Here is a 19,465-nt window from a genome sequence, read left to right as displayed (position 1 = left end):
AAAGATGACTAGTTCACACATGGTAGCTATTACAGTAAGTTTTTTTTCTCATAAGAATTCTTTTCTCATAATTTTTTTCTCATAAGAATCTCAGGCAAGTCATCTGTAACCTAGAGGGGATCACTAATACAGACACTAATTATTCTGCTTTTTTCAAGAGCTTTTCAGACTGTACCTAAAATATGGCTTTCAGTTCTAGAAACTGCTTTCCAAAAGCAATGTAAATAAATTGTAGTCGTTCAAATAGGAAAGTGGTCAGGATGGAACAGGAAAGGAAGGTCGTGACAGAGAAAGAGGAGGTGTTCAGACTGGAGAAGAGAAGGCTGAATACTGTCTTCAAGTAGCTTAAAGGCTGGTCTGTGGACGAGGGGTTAAACCTGTCCCATAGGACAAAAACTGGGCCTAACGGTTAGAAACTTGGGGCTCAAGAATTGTCTACCAATCAGCGCTGTCCAAAGATGGAATGGCCTGCCCTGGGAGGAAGTGAGTTTTAGACGTATGCAAGCAGAATCTAAATGACTACTGTGGTAGAACTTGACCCCTGAGTTCCCTTCTAGCCCACTGTTCTGTGATTCTCTGACTCTGAGATTTCTAGTGTGAATGACAGGAGAAATGACTTCAAAATTGAGGAGTGGAGTTGCCTTTTGCAATAGGCAATGTATTGTGTCTTAGACACGTTGAATTTAAAAGGAAGTTGCGCTCCACCGTGGAGATGCCCTGGCAGCCACAGTCCCAGTAAATGTGGGATTGGAGGTCCAGTGAGAGGCCAGGCTTAGAAACAGAGTCCCAGGAATCCCAGACATAAAGTTAATAATTTAAACCACACAAATGAGAAATGAATGGGCTTTCTGAAGGGAAAGTTTGTTTGGAGAAGAGTATTGAGCCTCAAAGAATACTCTTAGGAAGAAGTCATACCCTTAAGAATTATTGTAGTAGACAGTAAGTAGAATGATGGTTGTTAGAGGGCCAGGGGTCAAAGGAAGGTGACACTAAGATTGGAGAGATTTGTCAGAGAGGGTGTTGATCAGTAGCTGCAGAAACCGCAGAGAAATCAGAGAATGAGGATTGAGAAAAAGACATTTAGGATAGGAATATGAAAATTATTGTGAAATTTCAAGGAAGCAGCTTTAATAGAGCTCAGGGCAACCGGTAGAGCCTGGGTGTTAAAGAAAGAGCACACAGTGAAGACGCGAGAGGCGGTCCCTTAGGGCTTGTGGGGCAGGAAGAAGGCGAAACTGTGGAGGCGGGCGCGGGAGTGGGGAAGAGGACAACTGTACCTGTCATCACTGGTGGAATTTTTAATTTATTTGTTTTGATGCTAAGCCAAGAGATGCAGAAGGCCCTCCGGAGTTCTTAAGGTTTTTTTTAAATTTTTAAGCCTTGCGACACAGTGGGTTTCCTGGCATTTGTTTTCCTTTATCCTTCCCAATAACCACCACCAGGGGGAAATCTGAGTCAGAGAGAAAAGTTTGCCCTGCGTCCTCAGTGCCCAGTCTAAAAAATAAAAAATAAGTAAGGTGGGTGGCATCCGCACCAGATCACCACCCAGTTTTTTAGGACAGAGGGCAGAGTCCAGAGCTCAGTGTGGTAGTCAGAGGAGACTTGCACTCTGCTTCATGGCAATGTGTAAATTTTTAAGGATAATATATTTATAGATCACTTACGTAATTAAAATTATTTTTTCTAAATGGAAGGTGAAAGTGGGGGCTTTAATGAGTGTACCCATTAGCTAAAGCAAGTTCCTTCCAGTTGTCTGTGATCTCCAGTTTATCTCTGTTCTCTGCAGTCTGTTCTGCTTACTAGCTGAATGGATAGTCTGAGCACCCAGAGGCAGTCATACAGAAGCCAGTCAGAGGGGAAGGGGTCTCCCTCGTGAGTGGAAGAAAGAATTGTGCCTAAAGATGAAATAAAAGTGCTAGCCAAGAGGATTTGCTAGAATTCCTGTGACGTGGCAGTAAAAATTGTTACCAGACATTAAAGATTCCAGACTATCAGTTTTCAGGTAATAAAACCCTTATATTTGTACCACTGAGATAGTATCAGCTTAAAACAAATACAAGCAAGCAGGTATATATGTGCGGCTTTAACTTTTAGTATAAAAACGTCCTTGAGCCAGTTGATTGCTTACTAGTCCCAAATAGCTTGTCATCATGATAATTATCATCACATTAATAATGTCTTGAAATTATTAGAATATCTTAACATTTACAAAGCCCAGTCACCCTCATCTCGTTGGATTTCAGACCCAAAGACACCTCGTAGTGAAATTATATCAAAAGGTCCTTTTAAAGTCTCCTGCTTCTCACGCTGTGTTGAGGGGATTGTCCTTGGGTAATGCAGTTTGGGGTGATTTCACCTTTTGTTATCATTTGTTTCTAATTTTTCTATAATTGTCATGCTTTACTGTTTAAATAAACACTTGAAAATTTCCCATGCTTCTGTAAACCAAAATTATTGGGAACAAAGTTAATCATTAGTTGATTGTTAACAGGGTACAGGAGTAGTCCCATCTTTGTGTCGCTCAAGACGTGTAACCGGTCAATGAATTTAAAAGGTGTATATGGCTTTGCAGGTCGGGTCTATGCGGTCTTGTCAAAGAGAGAAGGTCGAGTGCTACAAGAGGAAATGAAAGAGGGGACGGACATGTTCATCATCAAGGCTGTGCTGCCCGTGGCCGAAAGCTTTGGCTTTGCTGATGAAATTAGGAAGAGGACAAGTGGCCTGGCCAGCCCGCAGCTGATATTTAGCCATTGGGAGGTAAGAATCCAAATCCTCGTTCCTTCCTTTGCCTCTACGGATGTGCTTCCTTATAGATGGCGCCAAGAGTAGCAGACGACTTCCCAGGCCATGTGGCCTTCCTCTGGCTCTGCTCAGTCAAATGGACAGGACAAAGCAGATGGCATTTTTTCATCCAGATTGAATGAGCCTTAGGTTATATGCGCTTTGTAATACACACACACATATATATTCTTCTTTTTTTTCATTTGATGTAAAATTTAAGACAGAACGTTTAATCCCTTTTTTCCCTCCAAAGGTAATATTGTAGATAAGAAAACCACAGATATTTTGAAAGTGAAACTTTAAGGTATTGTTTCTTCTGGGGAAAAAGTACTTCTAGCATTTAAAGGCAAACAGTTATGCTTCTTACAAGGGACACCTTTAAATTATTACGTGTTACATATTCTTCAGTCCCCATCATAGAGATTCAAGGCTCCTGTGGCTTTCAAGTGTTGTGGAATAAAATGGCTCATCAAAACACTTCACTGTCAGTGTAGGGAAAGGTAGGTGAAAGGCAAACCTTATCTGTAATCAGAAATGCAAACTTCACAGGTCCACATTGCTTGGGAGAGAAGACAAGATTGTGAACACATTGTTTTTTAACTTAGGGCAAGAAAATAATAACAAGAAAGGACGGGGAGGTCAGACTGGCCTTTGTGAACAGATCCTGAAAGGAAAGGTAGAAGCTAGCGGCTAAGGAGGAGAGAAGGACATTGGGTTGGAGGGTGCCTGTGTGAGAAGCAGTGAAGGAAAGCTGTAGGGCATGAGCAGAAAGCAATGTGTGTTATGTTTCAAGACAAAGCCTGAAGGTCAGGAATAGCATTCTTAAACTGTAGGTTGTAAGTTTGAAAGGTGATTTTAAGAAAGTTCTGATGTCACTGTTTACAGGGAACCTAAGTAACTTCACATTATTCTCTTGTACCGTGGAGGTGTATAGTTTAGTGGAAGGAGCATTGACTTTGGTGTTGAGAAGTCCTGGTTTCAAATATTAATTCTGCCACTTATTTGGACAAATTGTGGAACCTCCCTGAGTTTGTTTTGCCTCTGAGATACAAGGTATATGGAATATCTAGCCTAGTGCCTGACACTGGTAGGCCCTCCCTGGCATGAAGATTGTTTTCTTGTCAACATTCTTAGAGTCCGTGTCATGTTCCTTTTGGCTCTCTCTCAGCAGTGTGGCATTGCACTCAACTTCACACAAATCCAGACTTTTTCCTTAAACTATTTATAAACAAAGCTCATGGTTTGGGTTCATTGCTAAGCTCTTTTTACTCCTTTCACTTTCTTTAGCCAGCTGGGTCCCTTTCTCTAGAATGCTTCCAACGAGCAGTTTAAATTTAGACAGTATAGAGGAATGGGAATAATTGAGGGAGAACTTTCTCTTTAAAATGAATTCTATAGTCAAGTGAATCTGGCAAAGTAAAGAAAGGTGACACTTCAGCAAAACTAACTTTGGACAGGGCAAATTTGATTTTAGTTGGGCAAGTTCATATCATCTAAATTGATACAAGTGAAGTTGCTAGTCCAAAACACTCAACTGTGTCTGCTTCTCCTTGAAAAGAGAAAGTTACGTTCTTAGTACTTGATAGAACTAAAGTTAATGTTGTTCTAATTTAGGTTACATTTTTTTGGTTGTCAGTACAAACTACATTTTAACACTGATTTACTATGAAATTTTTCTTGCATCTTTTTCTAGAAACTAAATGATGTTTTGATGGTTTTATTGGCCTATATCTGAATAGATGCCATTGCTGTACTTCATTATGTAGAAAACAGTAGCACAAAACATTTAAGTTATTTGTTAATGCCCACACTTATGGGGTAGTAGTTTCCCACTTATCCAAACTTCTAGCTTTTTGGTTTTGCTTTTTGGCACTCAACTTTTACATAAAAACACAAACCAGTAAGAAGTAGAAGGAATGGATTTATAAAGGCAACTTCTGAAGAACTATGTCTATAGTGTAAATATATTACTGATGTTCCTAATGAAAAACATTAGCGTTATCCCCCACGTGTTTTAGTGACCAGATGTGTGATTACAGGACAGTGCAGCTAAATGATGCTTAGAACTGAAGAGAGACTTATTCCACTTCAAAGTAATGACCTTGAGAAGTGAAACACTTTCTTCATTTGTGCTGCCATTGCTGAAAACTGCCTTCAGAACTTGCAGCTCATGCTTCTGAATATCTTAGAGATGACAAGTCGTCCATCTCATTCAGATGGCCTTGAGAGTAGAAGGATGTGTGCTCACTCCCTCTTGCGAGAGCACTGGAATTACAACTAACTGCTGAACAGTCATCGACAGGAAGATACTGGAGCTCACCAAAAAAGATACCCCACATCCAAAGACAAAGGAGAAGCCGCAATGAGATGGTAGGAAGGGCGCAATCACAATAAAATCAAATCCCGTAACCGCTGGGTGGGTGACTCAAAACTGGAGAACAAATATACCACAGAAGTCCACCCACTGCAGTGAAGGTTCTGAGCCCCACCTCAGGCTTCCCAACCTGGGGGTCCGGCAACGGGAGGAGGAATACCTAGAGAATCAGACTTTGAAGGCTAGCGGGATTTGATTGCAGGACTTCGACAGGACTGAGGGAAACAGAGACTCCGATCTTGGAGGGCACACACAAAGTAGTGTGCACATCGGGACCCAGTGGAAGGAGCAGCGACCCCATAGGAGACTGAACCAGACGTACCTGCTAGTGTTGGACGGTCTCCTGCAGAGGCGGGGGCGGCTCTGTCTCACCATGAGGACAAGGACACTAGCAGCAGAAGTTCTGGGAAGTACTCCTTGGCATGAGCCCTCCCAGAGTCCACCATTAGCCCCACCAAAGAGCCCAGGTAGGCTTCAGTGTTGGGTTGCCTCAGGCCAAACAACCAACAGGGAGGGAACCCCAGCCCCACCCGTCAGCAGACAAGTGGATTAAAGTTTTACTGAGCCCTGCCCACCAGAGCAACAACCAGCTCTACCCACCACCAGTCCCTCCCATCAGGAAACTTGCACAAGCCTTTTAGATAGCCTCATACGCCAGAGGGCAGACAGCAGAAGGAAGAAGAACTACAATCCAGCCTGTGGAACAAAAACCACATTCACAGAAAGACAAGATGAAAAGGCAGAGGGCTATGTACCAGATGAAGGAACAAGATAAAACCCCCAGAAAAACAACTAAATGAAGTGGAGATAGGCAACCTTCCAGAAAAAGAATTCAGAATAACGATAGTGAAGATGATCCAGGACCTCGGAAAAAGAATGGAGGCAGAGATCGAGAAGATGCAAGAAATGTTTAACAAAGACCTAGAAGAATTAAAGAACAAACAAACAGAGATGGACAATACAATAACTGAAATGAAAAATACAGTAGAAGGAATCAATAGCAGAATAACTGGGGCAGAAGAACCATAAGTGACCTGGAAGACAGAACGGTGGAATTCACTGCCACGGAACAGAATAAAGAAAAAAGAATGAAGAGAAATGAAGACAGCCTAAGAGACCTCTGGAACAACATTAAATGGAACAACATTCACATTATAGGGGTCCCAGAAGGAGAAGAGAGAGAGAAAGGACGTGAGAAAATATTTGAAGAGATTATAGTTGCAAACTTCCCTAACACGGGAAGGCAAATAGCCACCCAAGTCCAGGAAGCGCAGAGAGTCCCAGGCAGGATAAACTCAAGGGGAAACACACCGAGACACATAGTAATCAAACTGACAAAAATTAAAGACAAAGAAAAATTATTGAAAGCAACAAGGGAAAAACGACAAATAACATACAAGGGAACTCCCATAAGGTTAACAGGTGATTTCTCAGCAGAAACTCTACAAGCCAGAAGGGAGTGGCATGATATATTTAAAGTGGTGAAAGGGAAGAAGCTACAACCAAGATTACTCTACACATCAAGGATCTCATTCAGATTTGATGGAGAAATCAAAAGCTTTACAGACAAGCAAAAGCTAAGAGAATTCAGCACCACCAAACCAGCTCTACAACAAAGGCTAAAGGAACTTCTCTAAGTGGGAAACACAAGAGAAGAAAAGGACCTACAAAAACAAGCCCATAACAATTAAGAAAATGGTAATAGGAACATACATATTGATGATTACCTTAAACGTGAATGAATTAAATGCTCCAGCCAAAAGACACAGGCTCGCTGAAGGTACACAAAAATAAGACCCATATATATGCTGTCTACAAGAGACCCACTTCAGACCTAGGGACACATACAGACCGAAAGTGAAGGGATGGGGAAAGATATTCCATGCAAAAGGAAATCAAAAGAAAGCTGGAGTAGCAATACTCATATCAGATAAAATAGACTTTAAAATAAAGAATGTTGCAAGAGACGAGGAAGGGCACTACATAACGATCAAGGGATCAATCCAAAAAGAAGATATAACAATTATAAATATATATGCACCCAACATAGGAGCACCTCAATACATAAAGCAGCTGCTAACAGCTATAAAAGAGGAAATCAACAGTAACATAATAATAGTGGGGGACTTTAACACCTCACTTACACCAATGGACAGATCAACCAGACAGAAATTTCATAAGGAAACACAAGCTTTAAATGACACAATAGACCAGATAGATTTAATTGATATTTATAAGACATTCCATCCAAAAACAGCAGATTACACATTCTTCTCAAGTGCACACGGAACATTCTCCAGGGTAGATCACAGCCTGGGTCACAAAGCAAGCCTCAGTAAATTTAAGAAAATTGAAATCATATCAAGCACCTTTTCTGACCACAACGCTACGAGATTAGAAATCAATTACAGGGGAAAAAAACATAAAAAACAAACACATGGAGGCTAAACAATACGTTACTAAATAGCCAAGAGATCACTGAAGAAATCAAAGAGGAAATCAGAAAATACCTAGAGACAGGTGACAATGAAGACACGACTATCCAAAACCTATGGGATGCAGCAAAAGCAGTTCTAAGAGGGAAGTTTATAGCAATACAGTCCTACCTCAAGAAACAAGAAAAATCTCAAATAAAAAATCTAACCTTACACCTAGAGGAGCTAGAGAAAGAAGGACAAACAAAACCCAAGGTTAGTAGAAGGAAAGAAATCATAAAGATCAGAGCAGAAATAAATGAAATAGAAACAAAGAAAACAATAGCAAAGATCAATAAAACTAAAAGCTGGTTCTTTGAGAAGATAAACAAAATCATTAGCCAGACTCATCAAGAAAAAGAGGGAGAGGATTCAAATCAATAAAATTAGAAATTAAAAAGGAGAAGTTACAACGGATACCACAGAAATACAAAGCATCCTAAGAGTACTACAAGCAACTATGCCAATAAAGTGGATAGCCTAGAAGAAATGGACAAATTCTTAGAAAGGTATAACCTTCCAAGACTGAACCAGGATGAAATAGAAAATATGGACAGACCAATCACAAGTAATGAAATTGAACCTGTGATTAAAAATCTTCCAACATGAAAGAATGCTCAACATCACTAATCATTAGAGAAATGCAAATCAAAACTACAATGAGATATCACCTCACACCAGTCAGAATGGCCATCATCAAAAAATCTACAAACAATAAATGCTGGAGAGGGTGTGGAGAAAAGGGAACCCTCTTACACTGTTGGTGGGAATGTAAATTGATCCAGCCACTGTGGAGAACAGTATGGAGGTTCCTTAAAAAGCTACAAATAGAACTACCATATGACCCAGCAATCCCACTACTGGGCATATACCCTGAGAAAACCAAAATTCAAAAAGAGTCATGTACCAAAATGTTCGTTGCAGCTCTATTTACAATAGCCCAGAGATGGAAACAACCTAAGTGTCCATCATCGGATGAGTGGATAAAGAAGATGTGGCACATATATACAATGGAATATTACTCAGCCATAAAAAGAGACGAAACTGAGCTATTTGTAATGAGGTGGATAGACCTAGAGTCTGTCATACAGAGTGAAGTAAGTCAGAAAGAGAGAGACAAATACTGTATGCTAACACATATATATGGAATTTAAGAAAAAAAAATGTCATGAAAAACCTAGGGGTGAAACAGGAATAAAGACACAGACTTACTAGAGAATGGACTTGAGGCTATGGGGAGGGGGAAGGGTAAACGGCGACAAAGCGATAAAGAGGCATGGACATATATACACTACCAAACGTAAGGTAGATAGCTAGTGGGAAGCAGCCGCATAGCACAGGGAGATCAGCTCGGTGCTTTGTGACCGCCTGGAGGGGTGGGATAGGGAGGGTGGGAGGGAGGGAGACGCAAGCGGGAAGAGATATGGGAATGTATGTATATATATAACTGATTCATTTTGTTGTGAAGCTGAAACTGACATACCATTGTAAAGCAATTATACTCCAATAAAGATGTTAAAAAAAAAAAAAAATCTTCCAACAAACAAAAGTCCAAGACCAGATGGCTTCACAGGTGAATTCTATCAAACATTTAGAGAAGAGCTAACACCCATCCTTCTCAAACTCTTCCAAAAAATTGCAGAGGAAGGAACACTCCCAAACTCATTCTATGAAGCCACCATCACCCTGATGCCAAAATCAGACAGAGGTACTACAAAAAAAGAAAATTACAGACCAGTATCACTGATGAATATAGATGCAAAAATCCTCAACAAAATACTAGCAAACAGAAATCAACAACACGTTAAAAGGATCATACACCATGATCAAGTGGGATGTATCCCAGGGATGCAAGTATTCTTCAATATATGCAAATCAATCAATGTGATACACCATATTAACAAACTGAAGAGTAAAAACCATACGATCATCTCAGTAGATGCAGAAAAAGCTTTTGACAAAATTCAACACCCATTTATGATAAAAACTCTCCAGAAAGTGGGCATAGAGGGAACCTACCTCAACATAATAAAGGCCATATATGACAAACCCACAGCAAACATCATTCTCAATGGTGAAAAACTGAAAGCATTTCCTCTAAGATCAGCAACAAGACAAGGATGTCCACTCTTGCCACTATTATTCAACATAGTTTTGGAAGTCCTAGCCACAGCAATCAGAGAAGAAAAAGAAATAAAAGGAATACAGATTGGAAAAGAAGAAGTAAAACTGTCACTGTTTGCAGATGACATGATACTATACATAGAGAATCCTAAAGATGCCACCAGAAAACTACTAGAGCTAATCAGTGAATGTGGTAAAGTTGCAGGATACAAAATTAATGCACAGAAATCTCTTGCATTCCTATATACTAATGATGAAACATCTGAAAGAGAAATTAAGGAAACACTCCCATTTACCATTGCAACAAAAAGAATACCTAGGAATAAAGCTACCTAGGGAGATAAAAGACCTGTATGCAGACAACTATAAGACACTGATGAAAGAAATTAAAGATGATACCAACAGATGGAGAGAGATACCATGTTTTTGGACTGGAAGAATCAATATTGTGAAAATGACTCTACTACCAAAGCAGTCTGCAGGTTCAATGCAAAGCCTATCAAATTACCAGTGGCATTTTTTACAGAACTAGAACAAAACATCTTAAAATTTGTACGGAAACACAAAAGACCCTGAATAGCAAAAGCAGTCTTGAGGGAAGAAAACAGAGCTGGAGGAATGAGACTCCCTGACTTCAGACAATACTACAAAGCTACAATAATCAAGATAATATGGTACTGGCACAAAAACAAGTACAGATCAGTGGAACAGGATAGAAAGCCCAGAGATAAACCCACACACCTATGGTCAGCTAATCTATGACAAAGGAGGCAAGGATATACAATGGAGAAAAGGCTGTCTCTTCAATAAGTGGTGCTGGGAAAACTGGACAGCTACGTGTAAAAGAATGAAATTAGAACACTCCCTAACACCATATGCAAAAATAAACTCAAAATGGATTAAAGACCTAAATATAAGACCAGACACTATAAAACTCTTAGAGGAAAACATAGGAAGAACACTCTCACAGAAATCACAGCAAGATCTTTTTTCATCCACCTCCTAGAGTAATGGAAATAAAAACAAAAATAAACAAATAAATGGGACCTAATGAAACTTAAAAGCTTTTGCACGGCAAACTACAAACAAGACGAAAAGACAACCCTCAGAATGGGAGAAAATATTTGCAAACGAATCAACAGACAAAGGATTAATCTCCAAAATATAGAAACAACTCATGCAGCTCAATATTAAAACAACCAGTCCAAAAATGGGCAGAAGACCTAAATAGACGTTTCTTCAAAGAAGACATACAGATGGCCAAGAAGCACATGAAAAGCTGCTCAACATCACTAATCATTAGAGAAATGCAAATCAAAACTACAACGAGGTATCACCTCACACCGGTTAGAATGGGCATCATCAGAAAATCTACAAACAACAAATGCTGGAGAGGGTGTGAAGAAAAGGGAACCCTCTTGCACTGTTGGTGGGAATGTAAATTGATACAGCCACTAGGAAGAACAGTATGGACGTTCCTTAAAAAACTAAAAATAGAATTACCATATGACCCAGAAATCCCACTACTGGACATATACCTAGAAAAAAACATAATTCAAAACCATACATGCACCCCAGTGTTCATTGCAGCACTGTTTACAATAGCCAGGTCATGAAAGCAACCTAAATGCCCATCGACAGACGAATGGATAAAGAAGATGTGGTACATATATACGGTGGAATATTACTCATCCATAAAAAGGAACGAAATTGGGTCATTTGTAGAGACGTGGATGGATCTAGAGACCGTCATACAGAGTGAAGTAAGTCAGAAAGAGAAAAACAAATATAGTATATTAACGATATATATAGAACCTAGAAAAATGGTACAGATGAACCGGTTTACAGGGCAGAAATAGAGAGACAGATGTAGAGAACAAATGTATGGACACCAAGGGGGGAAGTGGCAGGGGGGTGGGTGGTGGTGGTGGGATGAATTGGGAGATTGCAATTGATATGTATCCACTAATATGTATAAGATGGATAACTAATAAGAACCTGCTGTATAAAAAATAAATAAATAAAATTCAAAAAAGAAAAGAAAATGTCCTTGATCAGCACTGGTGCAGAAAACTGGGTTATAGTATGTTTGGTCAGAACAAAGAGCGTGTAGGTTAAGTGATCCCTGGGCTTCTCTGTAAATACAGATCTAAAACATGTTCAGAGCTCTTATAATGGCATCATTATTGGAAGAATTATATATTTGAATTCATTTATTCTATTGTTTGTTTAAAATACCTCATTTTATTTTTTTATATAAATTTATTTTTTAATTTAAATTTTTGTCTGGGTGGGGTTTTCGGGGCTGCGTTGGGTCTTTGTTGCTGCTCGCGGGCTTTTTCTCGTGGTGAGCGGGGGCTGCTCTTTGTTGCGGTGCGCGGGCTTCTCATTGCGGTGGCTTCTCTTGTTGTGGAGCACGGGCTTCAGTAGTTGTGGCTCGCAGGCTCTAGAGCACAGGCTCAGTAGTTGTGGTGCCCGGGCTTAGTTGCTCCGCGACATGTGGGATCTTCCCGGGTCGGGGCTCGAACCCATGTCCCCGGCATTAGCAGGCAGATTCTTAACCACTGCGCCACCAGGGAAGTCCCCTCATCATTTTGTAGTCACCCTTTTCCTTGAAAGTGACTTTATAAAGCACATTTTTTTAAAGATCTATAAACTAAACTTCTCACCATTTGCCAATTGTCAGCTATATTCTGGAAACAGATAAGGCTGCTCTATCAAAAGGATCTCAAAGTGGAGTGGCTCAAATTAAGCAGAAGATTCTCTTTTGAGTCTCAGGAGGCAGTCCAGGGCTGGTGTGCAGCTCACTGTGGAAGGAGCCCAGGCTTCTGCTCCGTTGCTGCCTTTCTCAACACTTGGATGGTCCAGAGTGGCTGTTTCACCTCCTACTGTCACCTCTGCATACCGGCCATTAAGAATAGGCAATGGGAAGAGGACATACTCCGTTAAGAGGGCATAGTCCCGTTAAGAGGATGCTGCCCAAGTCCATTGCCCAGAACACATCATCCCGCCACATCTAACAAGGCTCCATCTGACAAGGAGGCTGGGCAATATAGTCGTTAACTCATTCAGGAGTCAGCAAACTATGACCCATTACCTGTTTTGGTAAATAAAATAGATATAGCCATACCCATTCATTTACGTATTTTATATGGCTGCTTTCAAGCAGACTTGAGTAGTTACAACAGAGACCATGTGGCCCACAGTCTAAAATATTTACTGTCTAAAGCTTTATAGAAAATGTGTGCCTACCTACCCCTCCCCCCAGAACCTAGGTCATCTGTATGCCCACCTGAAATACTAATACCAAAGAAAAAGAGGATAATAAGTATTTAGGAACAGTTAATATAAAACAGCAAAGTTTTACAAAGCAGGCAGTTTTTGTCAACGTGAAAACCATGATGGTTTTTCAGTCTCCTTTCTTTCTCAAAATTTAAAAAAAAAAAGGGCGGGGAGGCTGAAAGTTAATCTGACATACTTAGTAGTAGTTTTAAAAATATATTAGTTTTTGACTTAGCTACAGCTAATCATTACAAATCTGCCCTTTAATAAATAACTTGAGAGAAAAATGTAGTCAAGGAAAGTTTGCTCCAGTTTTGTACCATCCTTCTGTCATCCCCTTGCCACCTGTCATGGTCCTGTTCCCAAAAGCTTCAAATCTTTTGAAAGTCTAGAAAACTACATTATAATTAAGTGTCATTGATCTGATCTTTTCTGGCTGTCTCAGTTTTCCCCCATAGTTAGGTTTAGAAATAACACAGTTGTTGAGATCTGGCTTCTCACTCCAAGGCACTTTTTTTCATTTGTATTCTACCACACCATGTAATTTACAATCAAGAGCTTTTGAGAGAAAGTGCTTCAAAAAATAGAGAAAATAAAATTACAGGCATTTTCCATGAGGAAACCTTTGAAGTCAGCAATCTCATAATTTCTCTTTCTATGTTTTACCCTTCTATGAAAAAGGAAGAAAAGGAGCTAATAACAGACACAGAAGGAAAAATATTACCAGCCAGTGCTGATCTACATGTATGTCAGCATAACCTCAAGACTCGCTGCTGAGGGGTGGGCTAAAGTTCACGTTAGGGTAAGGAAGAAGTGATCACAATCGCATGGACATGGTGTTTGCCACCTGCCAGCCATAACCATAGGGAAAATTGGGCAAAGTATTGAAAGAGAGCTCCCAAAGCGTTTTTCTTCTAGGCTTTTTTTTTTTTTTTTTTTTTTTTGTAGTAATGCTCAGGGCAACAGCTAGCACTTGGGTGCCTTTCTTCCTGTGAGTTAGAAAATGGCATCCTCTTTAGGCGGTGGAGTTGCCAAAAAAAAAACATTCTCACTGTAGGCACGTGAATTCTGGGTGAGCCAGTTAGAAGAAAGCATCTTGTCTTCCAAACTGATAGCAAGCTCTGCTCTGTCACCTCAAGGATGCCTTTCTGTGGAGCATCAGCTGGACAGCCTTTGGGGTGGCCTTGTCATCACCCCACTGGGAAAATTCAAAACGACCCTAACACGGTCAGGTGGGACTGGACCAGGCCAGTCACTTTCTGGTAAAGTGTACCCCATTGCCCCTTTTCTGAGACTTTGTTTGGCATGTCGAGGCAAGAAGCTTCCAGATGTCCACACAGATACAGGAGGAGTGAAGGTGAAAACAGCAGCTGCCCGTGCTGGACAGAAGAGATGTGGGCAGTGGACCCGCATCGGGTCGAGTCCCCCGGGCAGCTGGAGATGGGCACAGAAAGCGGCCCTGGCGGCTCAGGAAACGAACTGAGCAAACCTCAGAAACATACACTGAGGGCCCAGGCAAAACTGGACCCTTCTGAAGCTCTGAAGTTACATTTTTGAAAAGAGGACACTCTGGTCTTCAGTTGGCCAGTCTGAGTCTGATATCTCCCAACTAACACCTCACTCATTTCTCTTTATAAAATGTGTCACTTTTTTTTAACTGGATTAAAGATGTGTTCACTGCTACCACTGAGACCTGCTAAGAACATGTGGCTTCTTTATATTCTATGATGGGTTTATCATCCAACTAGTTAGAGGAGGGCACTGATAACTCGCTTAAAACTAGTCTCTTACAAGTATAGTCTTGTGGATGACTGCCCACGTAAATGTTCCATTTCCTGACTTTCTTCTGCCCCTCTCTAAGCAAGAGGGGGCCTTCTGTGGAAAGGGGGAGGGGAGCCTCAGCTTCAGCACAGCACCCTAGATCCTCAGTGGCTTTGGCCGGGAAATGGCTTGACTGGTCCAGCCCCATCTGGCTGCTGGGGCCAGTGTGGTGGCACCAACCAGTTTCAGGAATCTCTCCTACCAACCACTTGTCTCTAGCCACAAAATCCCCACCCGCAGCTGCCTTTGTCCTGCCCCCAGGCTTCCACCAGCCTCTCAGCACCCTTGAATCCACTCACCGGTGTGTGGGAACTTGCAGGTCCACAGCATCACCCCACTACTCTGGTACCGTGTCACATTAGACTTGGGGGTGGCAGGGCCCCAGCAACCTGCTAATACTTGGCTAATGGCACCTTGGAGATTTTGCTTATCCTCTGTAGACGTATACCCTGATGACACTTGAGTCCTCATACCTAGCATGTCATCCTTCTTCAGCCTGAGGGCACCGGTCTGTGCTTTGACACACTTAGGAGGTTGTGACGTGGTTGTGGCTGGGGGTGGTAGAGGAGAGTGGCAGACAGGGTTTCCAGAGGTGACTGTGGAAGCAAAGGGATTCATCTCCCGGGGACAGAACGCAGTAGCAGTTCTTTGAGTGGGTCTGTTTTTCCAGCCACAATAGGCTGGTGGTTCATAAGAGCACGCAGAGATACTACCCACTTTCCAGACTCGCCCCTTCCACTTCCATTCAACTGTGCTTGCACTTGTAGCCCTAGTCTTGAATTCAGCAGTGTCAGAGAGTGGTGATGTGCTGTTACTGCGTCCCTGGCATGACTTGACATAAATTGATGATCTCATTTAGCCCTCGTACAATCATAGGAGATTAGGACTTTTAATATTACACCTTTACAAACGAGAGAACTAAGGCACAAGATGCCTTTAAGTAACTTGCCCCAGTCATGCAGATCTGACTTCAGCACCAGCACCGTCAACCCGTGCGTTACATTCGCTCCAGCCTCCGCGCCTGCCTTGGATTTAGAGATGTGCCAAAGCCTTCCTGGGTCTGGGCTTACACACAGACTCCCCTACCAGCCCCGGGTAACCGTCAGTCTGCATTCTATGTCTGTGGTTCATCTCTTCTGGACATTTTATACAAACGGAATCATATAATATGTAACCTTTTGTGTCTGGCTTCTTCCACTTAGCATACTGTTTTGGAGGTACATCCACATTTAGCATGTATCAGTATTCTTCGTATGGCTGTGTAACACTCCGTTGTATGTACTGTATACCATAGTTTGTTCGTCCATTGATGGACCTTTAGGCTTTTCCACCTTTTGGCTGTTGTGAATAGTGCTGCTGTGTTCTTGCGTGTATATGTATTGATACTTGTTTGAGTTCCTATTTTCAGTCCTTTGGGGTATATACCTATGAGTAGAATTGCGGAGTCGTATGATAATTCTGCGTTTAACTTTTTGAGAAACCGCCAGACTTTTCCACAGTGGCTGTAGCGTCTTACATTCTTATCATCAATGCATGAGGTTTCCAGTCTCTCCACATCCTCACCAATGCTTTTTTTCCATTTTTTTTTTTTAAATAGTCATCCCAGTGGGTGTGAAGTGGTACCTCACTGTGGTTTTGATTTGAATTTCCTTCATGACTGATAATGTTGAGCATCTTTTCAGTTGCTTGTTGGCCATTTGTATATCCTTTTTGGAGACGTGTCTATTCAAGTCCTTTGCCCATTTTTTATCAGGTTGTTTGGGGTTTTTTGTTGTTGAGTTCTAAGAGTTCTTTATATATTCTGAATATCAAATGTCTTTTTAATTTACTTATTCTCGCTTCAGCAGTTTTCTGTTTAACCTACCCACTGAGTTTCTTTGTTTTTTTTTAATTTTAATGTCTAAAATTTTAATTTCTGGGATTTCTAGTTCTTTCTTTTTCACAAATGCCTAATGTATTGTGGATGCTATTCCCCACCCCCATCTCCTTTATTTCTTGGAGGATTTTTAAATGAACTCTCTAGAATTTTCTCTTCAGATTACCTTATTATCTCTATTTGATTATTCATTCTCCCTTTTGTTGAGTCTGGCACCTGTCTTTCATGGTGCTGGATTTCCTTTTGTCTTCTGTATATCTTACTGGTAGGGTCATTTTCAGCAGGAATTCTCTCCTCCTCTGTCCTCCTGAGTGCCGTAGCTCTAACTGTAGCATTTGCAGTGGCTCAGCTTGGTGCCTTCACCAGTGTGGATGGTGCAGGACAACAGACTCAGCACAGGCCGAGTCTGATCTTCAGAAGGTGACGGCTTTTATCTCATGACCTACAACTCATTTTCAGCCACAGCCCTGGGCAGACATGGTTATTCCAGCTCCAGAGAAGAGTGGATGGTTCTGGTCCCCACACACCTGGTTTATGTGGCTTTGGGCCCATCCTAAGTGGGCAGTAAAAGCCTGGCCCTCCTGGTGCACAGCTGTCTTGGCTCCCTATGGGAAGTGGTTGGGGCTTTTGCCCTCACATATTACTGTGGGCTCTCTTCTCTCCCTCCAAGAACCTCTCCCTTCCTAGTCCACAGAAATTTCCTTTTCTTGTGTTGAAGAGTGACTATTATAAAATAAATTTTTCTTAAATTTCTGCATTTTAAATTGAAAAGTGTTGGGATTTGAGACCACTTGAGAAATAGCACCTCTTTCCTCCCAAATGAGAAGTAAGAAAAAACAACGAAAAGAACAAGGCATATAAAAGTCAGAATCTCACTGTTATTACTGATAAAGCTGATCTTGTGGAATGTGGTCTTCATCTGTAGGCAATACCGAGCTCCTAATACTGCACTGAATTTTGGAGCAAAAAGCTCAGAATAATCAAGAATGGACTTACATGTGTTGGTCTTTGCTGAGGACAAAGGCAAAATTAGTGAAGTGACACTGATACCCAGGTATATCCTAGTGAGAGGGAGAGTTTTTTCTATTATATTATTCAAAGTTAATAGTTTTCTTACTTAGTGTTATGTAAAGGCTCTAGGAGTAAAGAATAATATGTATGTCACAAGTTTTGTTGAATCTACTTGCATTTGTCCATACCGCCTGTGATCCTTCATATTTATTTATTACCATTTCTAGCAAGCTTAACTCTTCATTGCTTCACTTTTATTCTTAAGCTAAGACTGTATGAGTTGGCATTTGAGATGAAAGTATACTTGTCTAATCTAGCACGTTCTGTCACCTTCTTTTACAAGATCATTCCCAGCGACCCCTTCTGGGTACCAACCACTGAGGAGGAGTATTTGCACTTTGGGGAAAAGGCTGATTCTGAGAACCAGGCCCGGAAGTACATGAATGCGGTACGAAAGCGGAAGGGTCTTTATGTGGAAGAGAAGATTGTGGAGCACGCAGAAAAGCAGAGAACCCTCAGCAAAAATAAGTAACTACCACTGGTGGCAGATTCTTCTCTTTGTAATAAGTTAGGAAGTATCACCCAGGCTTCGATCCTGGGAAAATTCCTTTATGCTGCATCATCTCTGTGCATTCACTTTCAATAAATTTGATCCATATCATATTTTAAAGAGGGCGTTCCAAAATGTTTTTGTAATTGGTTCTGGTACAAGGCAAGAAGTGATAAATATTGCAGTGGTGCCTTCTTCCTACCCTATGTATAACCCCTTGGCAGCAAGACTCGTGCTGTGATGAGGGCAACCTGCTAAGTGCCAGGGGCAGGGTGTGCAGATCCCCCAGTGGGCTGGGTCCTCTACACTGAGCACCCACCCCTCTGCCTGTCATCAGAGTGTCACTCTTCTGATTACATCCTCCACTTAAACATACTTCATATTTAATCGTTGAATCACAGCATTTAACATCATTTGGAGAGACCGCATACTCGAGAGACCAGCTGCCTTTAGGTTAGTTAAACCAAGTCACTGTTCCAGCTGATTCATCTTGCTACACATCTTTATTTGTGTAGCAAACCAATGTAATGGTCAACTGTTAGCCTTTAAACCTTCTGTTTTTACACTCCCTCCTAAATTGCATCACTCATATTTAAATAAATGTTAATTAAAGTTATGCCCTATACCTTTTTCTTTTTTTAAAAAAAAGGTAAATTTCTATAATTCTCTTGGCTGTTTCCTCTTAGCCTTACTGAAGGGATATTAGCTAATATGATGAGATTATTGCCTTGATTGTAAATACTTTCCCTAAATCTCCTCAGTTGCCTCATTCAGGGAGATCCCCATATAAGGTGCAAATGCAATCCAGTCAGTAATAGATTTTGTAATTTTTGATGTTGTGCTAATATCTTTTATAGCCACTTAAAAGAAGGATTCTTTTTCAAAACACCTAAAATTATCAGACCAGGCTTGAAATGCTATTAATGTTTTTTTGTTTGTTTGTTGTTTTTAATAAACTCTGTCATTCTTTTTTTTTTTTTTTTTTTTTTTTGTGGTGCGTGGGCCTCTCACTGTTGTGGCCTCTCCCGTTGCAAAGCACAGGCTCCGGACGCGCAGGCTCAGCGGCCATGGCTTACGGGCCCAGCCGCTCTGCGGCATGTGGGATCTTCCCGGACCGGGGCACGAACCCGTGTCCCCTGCATCGGCAGGTGGACTCTTAACCACTGCGCCAC

At 41.2% G+C, this 19,465-nt stretch overlaps 1 protein-coding gene across 3 annotated transcripts in view; it reads left to right on the top strand.

Moving 5' to 3' along the window:
* Positions 1–19,195, top strand: part of EFL1 (elongation factor like GTPase 1) — a 136,295-nt gene extending 117,100 nt beyond the window's left edge. For all 3 annotated transcript variants that reach the window (XM_030878478.2, XM_060293775.1, XM_060293776.1), the window contains 2 exons: positions 2,573–2,757; positions 18,087–19,195. In XM_030878478.2, the coding sequence (XP_030734338.1) occupies positions 2,573–2,757; positions 18,087–18,275 (374 nt within the window). In that variant the 3' untranslated portion in view covers positions 18,276–19,195. The remainder of the gene's footprint in view (positions 1–2,572; positions 2,758–18,086) is intronic.
* The last annotated feature ends 270 nt before the right edge of the window (positions 19,196–19,465 follow it).

The sequence above is a fragment of the Globicephala melas genome, chromosome 2 (genome assembly GCF_963455315.2).
Source record: "Globicephala melas chromosome 2, mGloMel1.2, whole genome shotgun sequence".
Taxonomy (NCBI): domain Eukaryota; kingdom Metazoa; phylum Chordata; class Mammalia; order Artiodactyla; family Delphinidae; genus Globicephala; species Globicephala melas.
The sequence above is the reverse complement of the archived record's forward strand: the minus strand, read 5'-3'. Positions and strand labels throughout refer to the sequence as shown.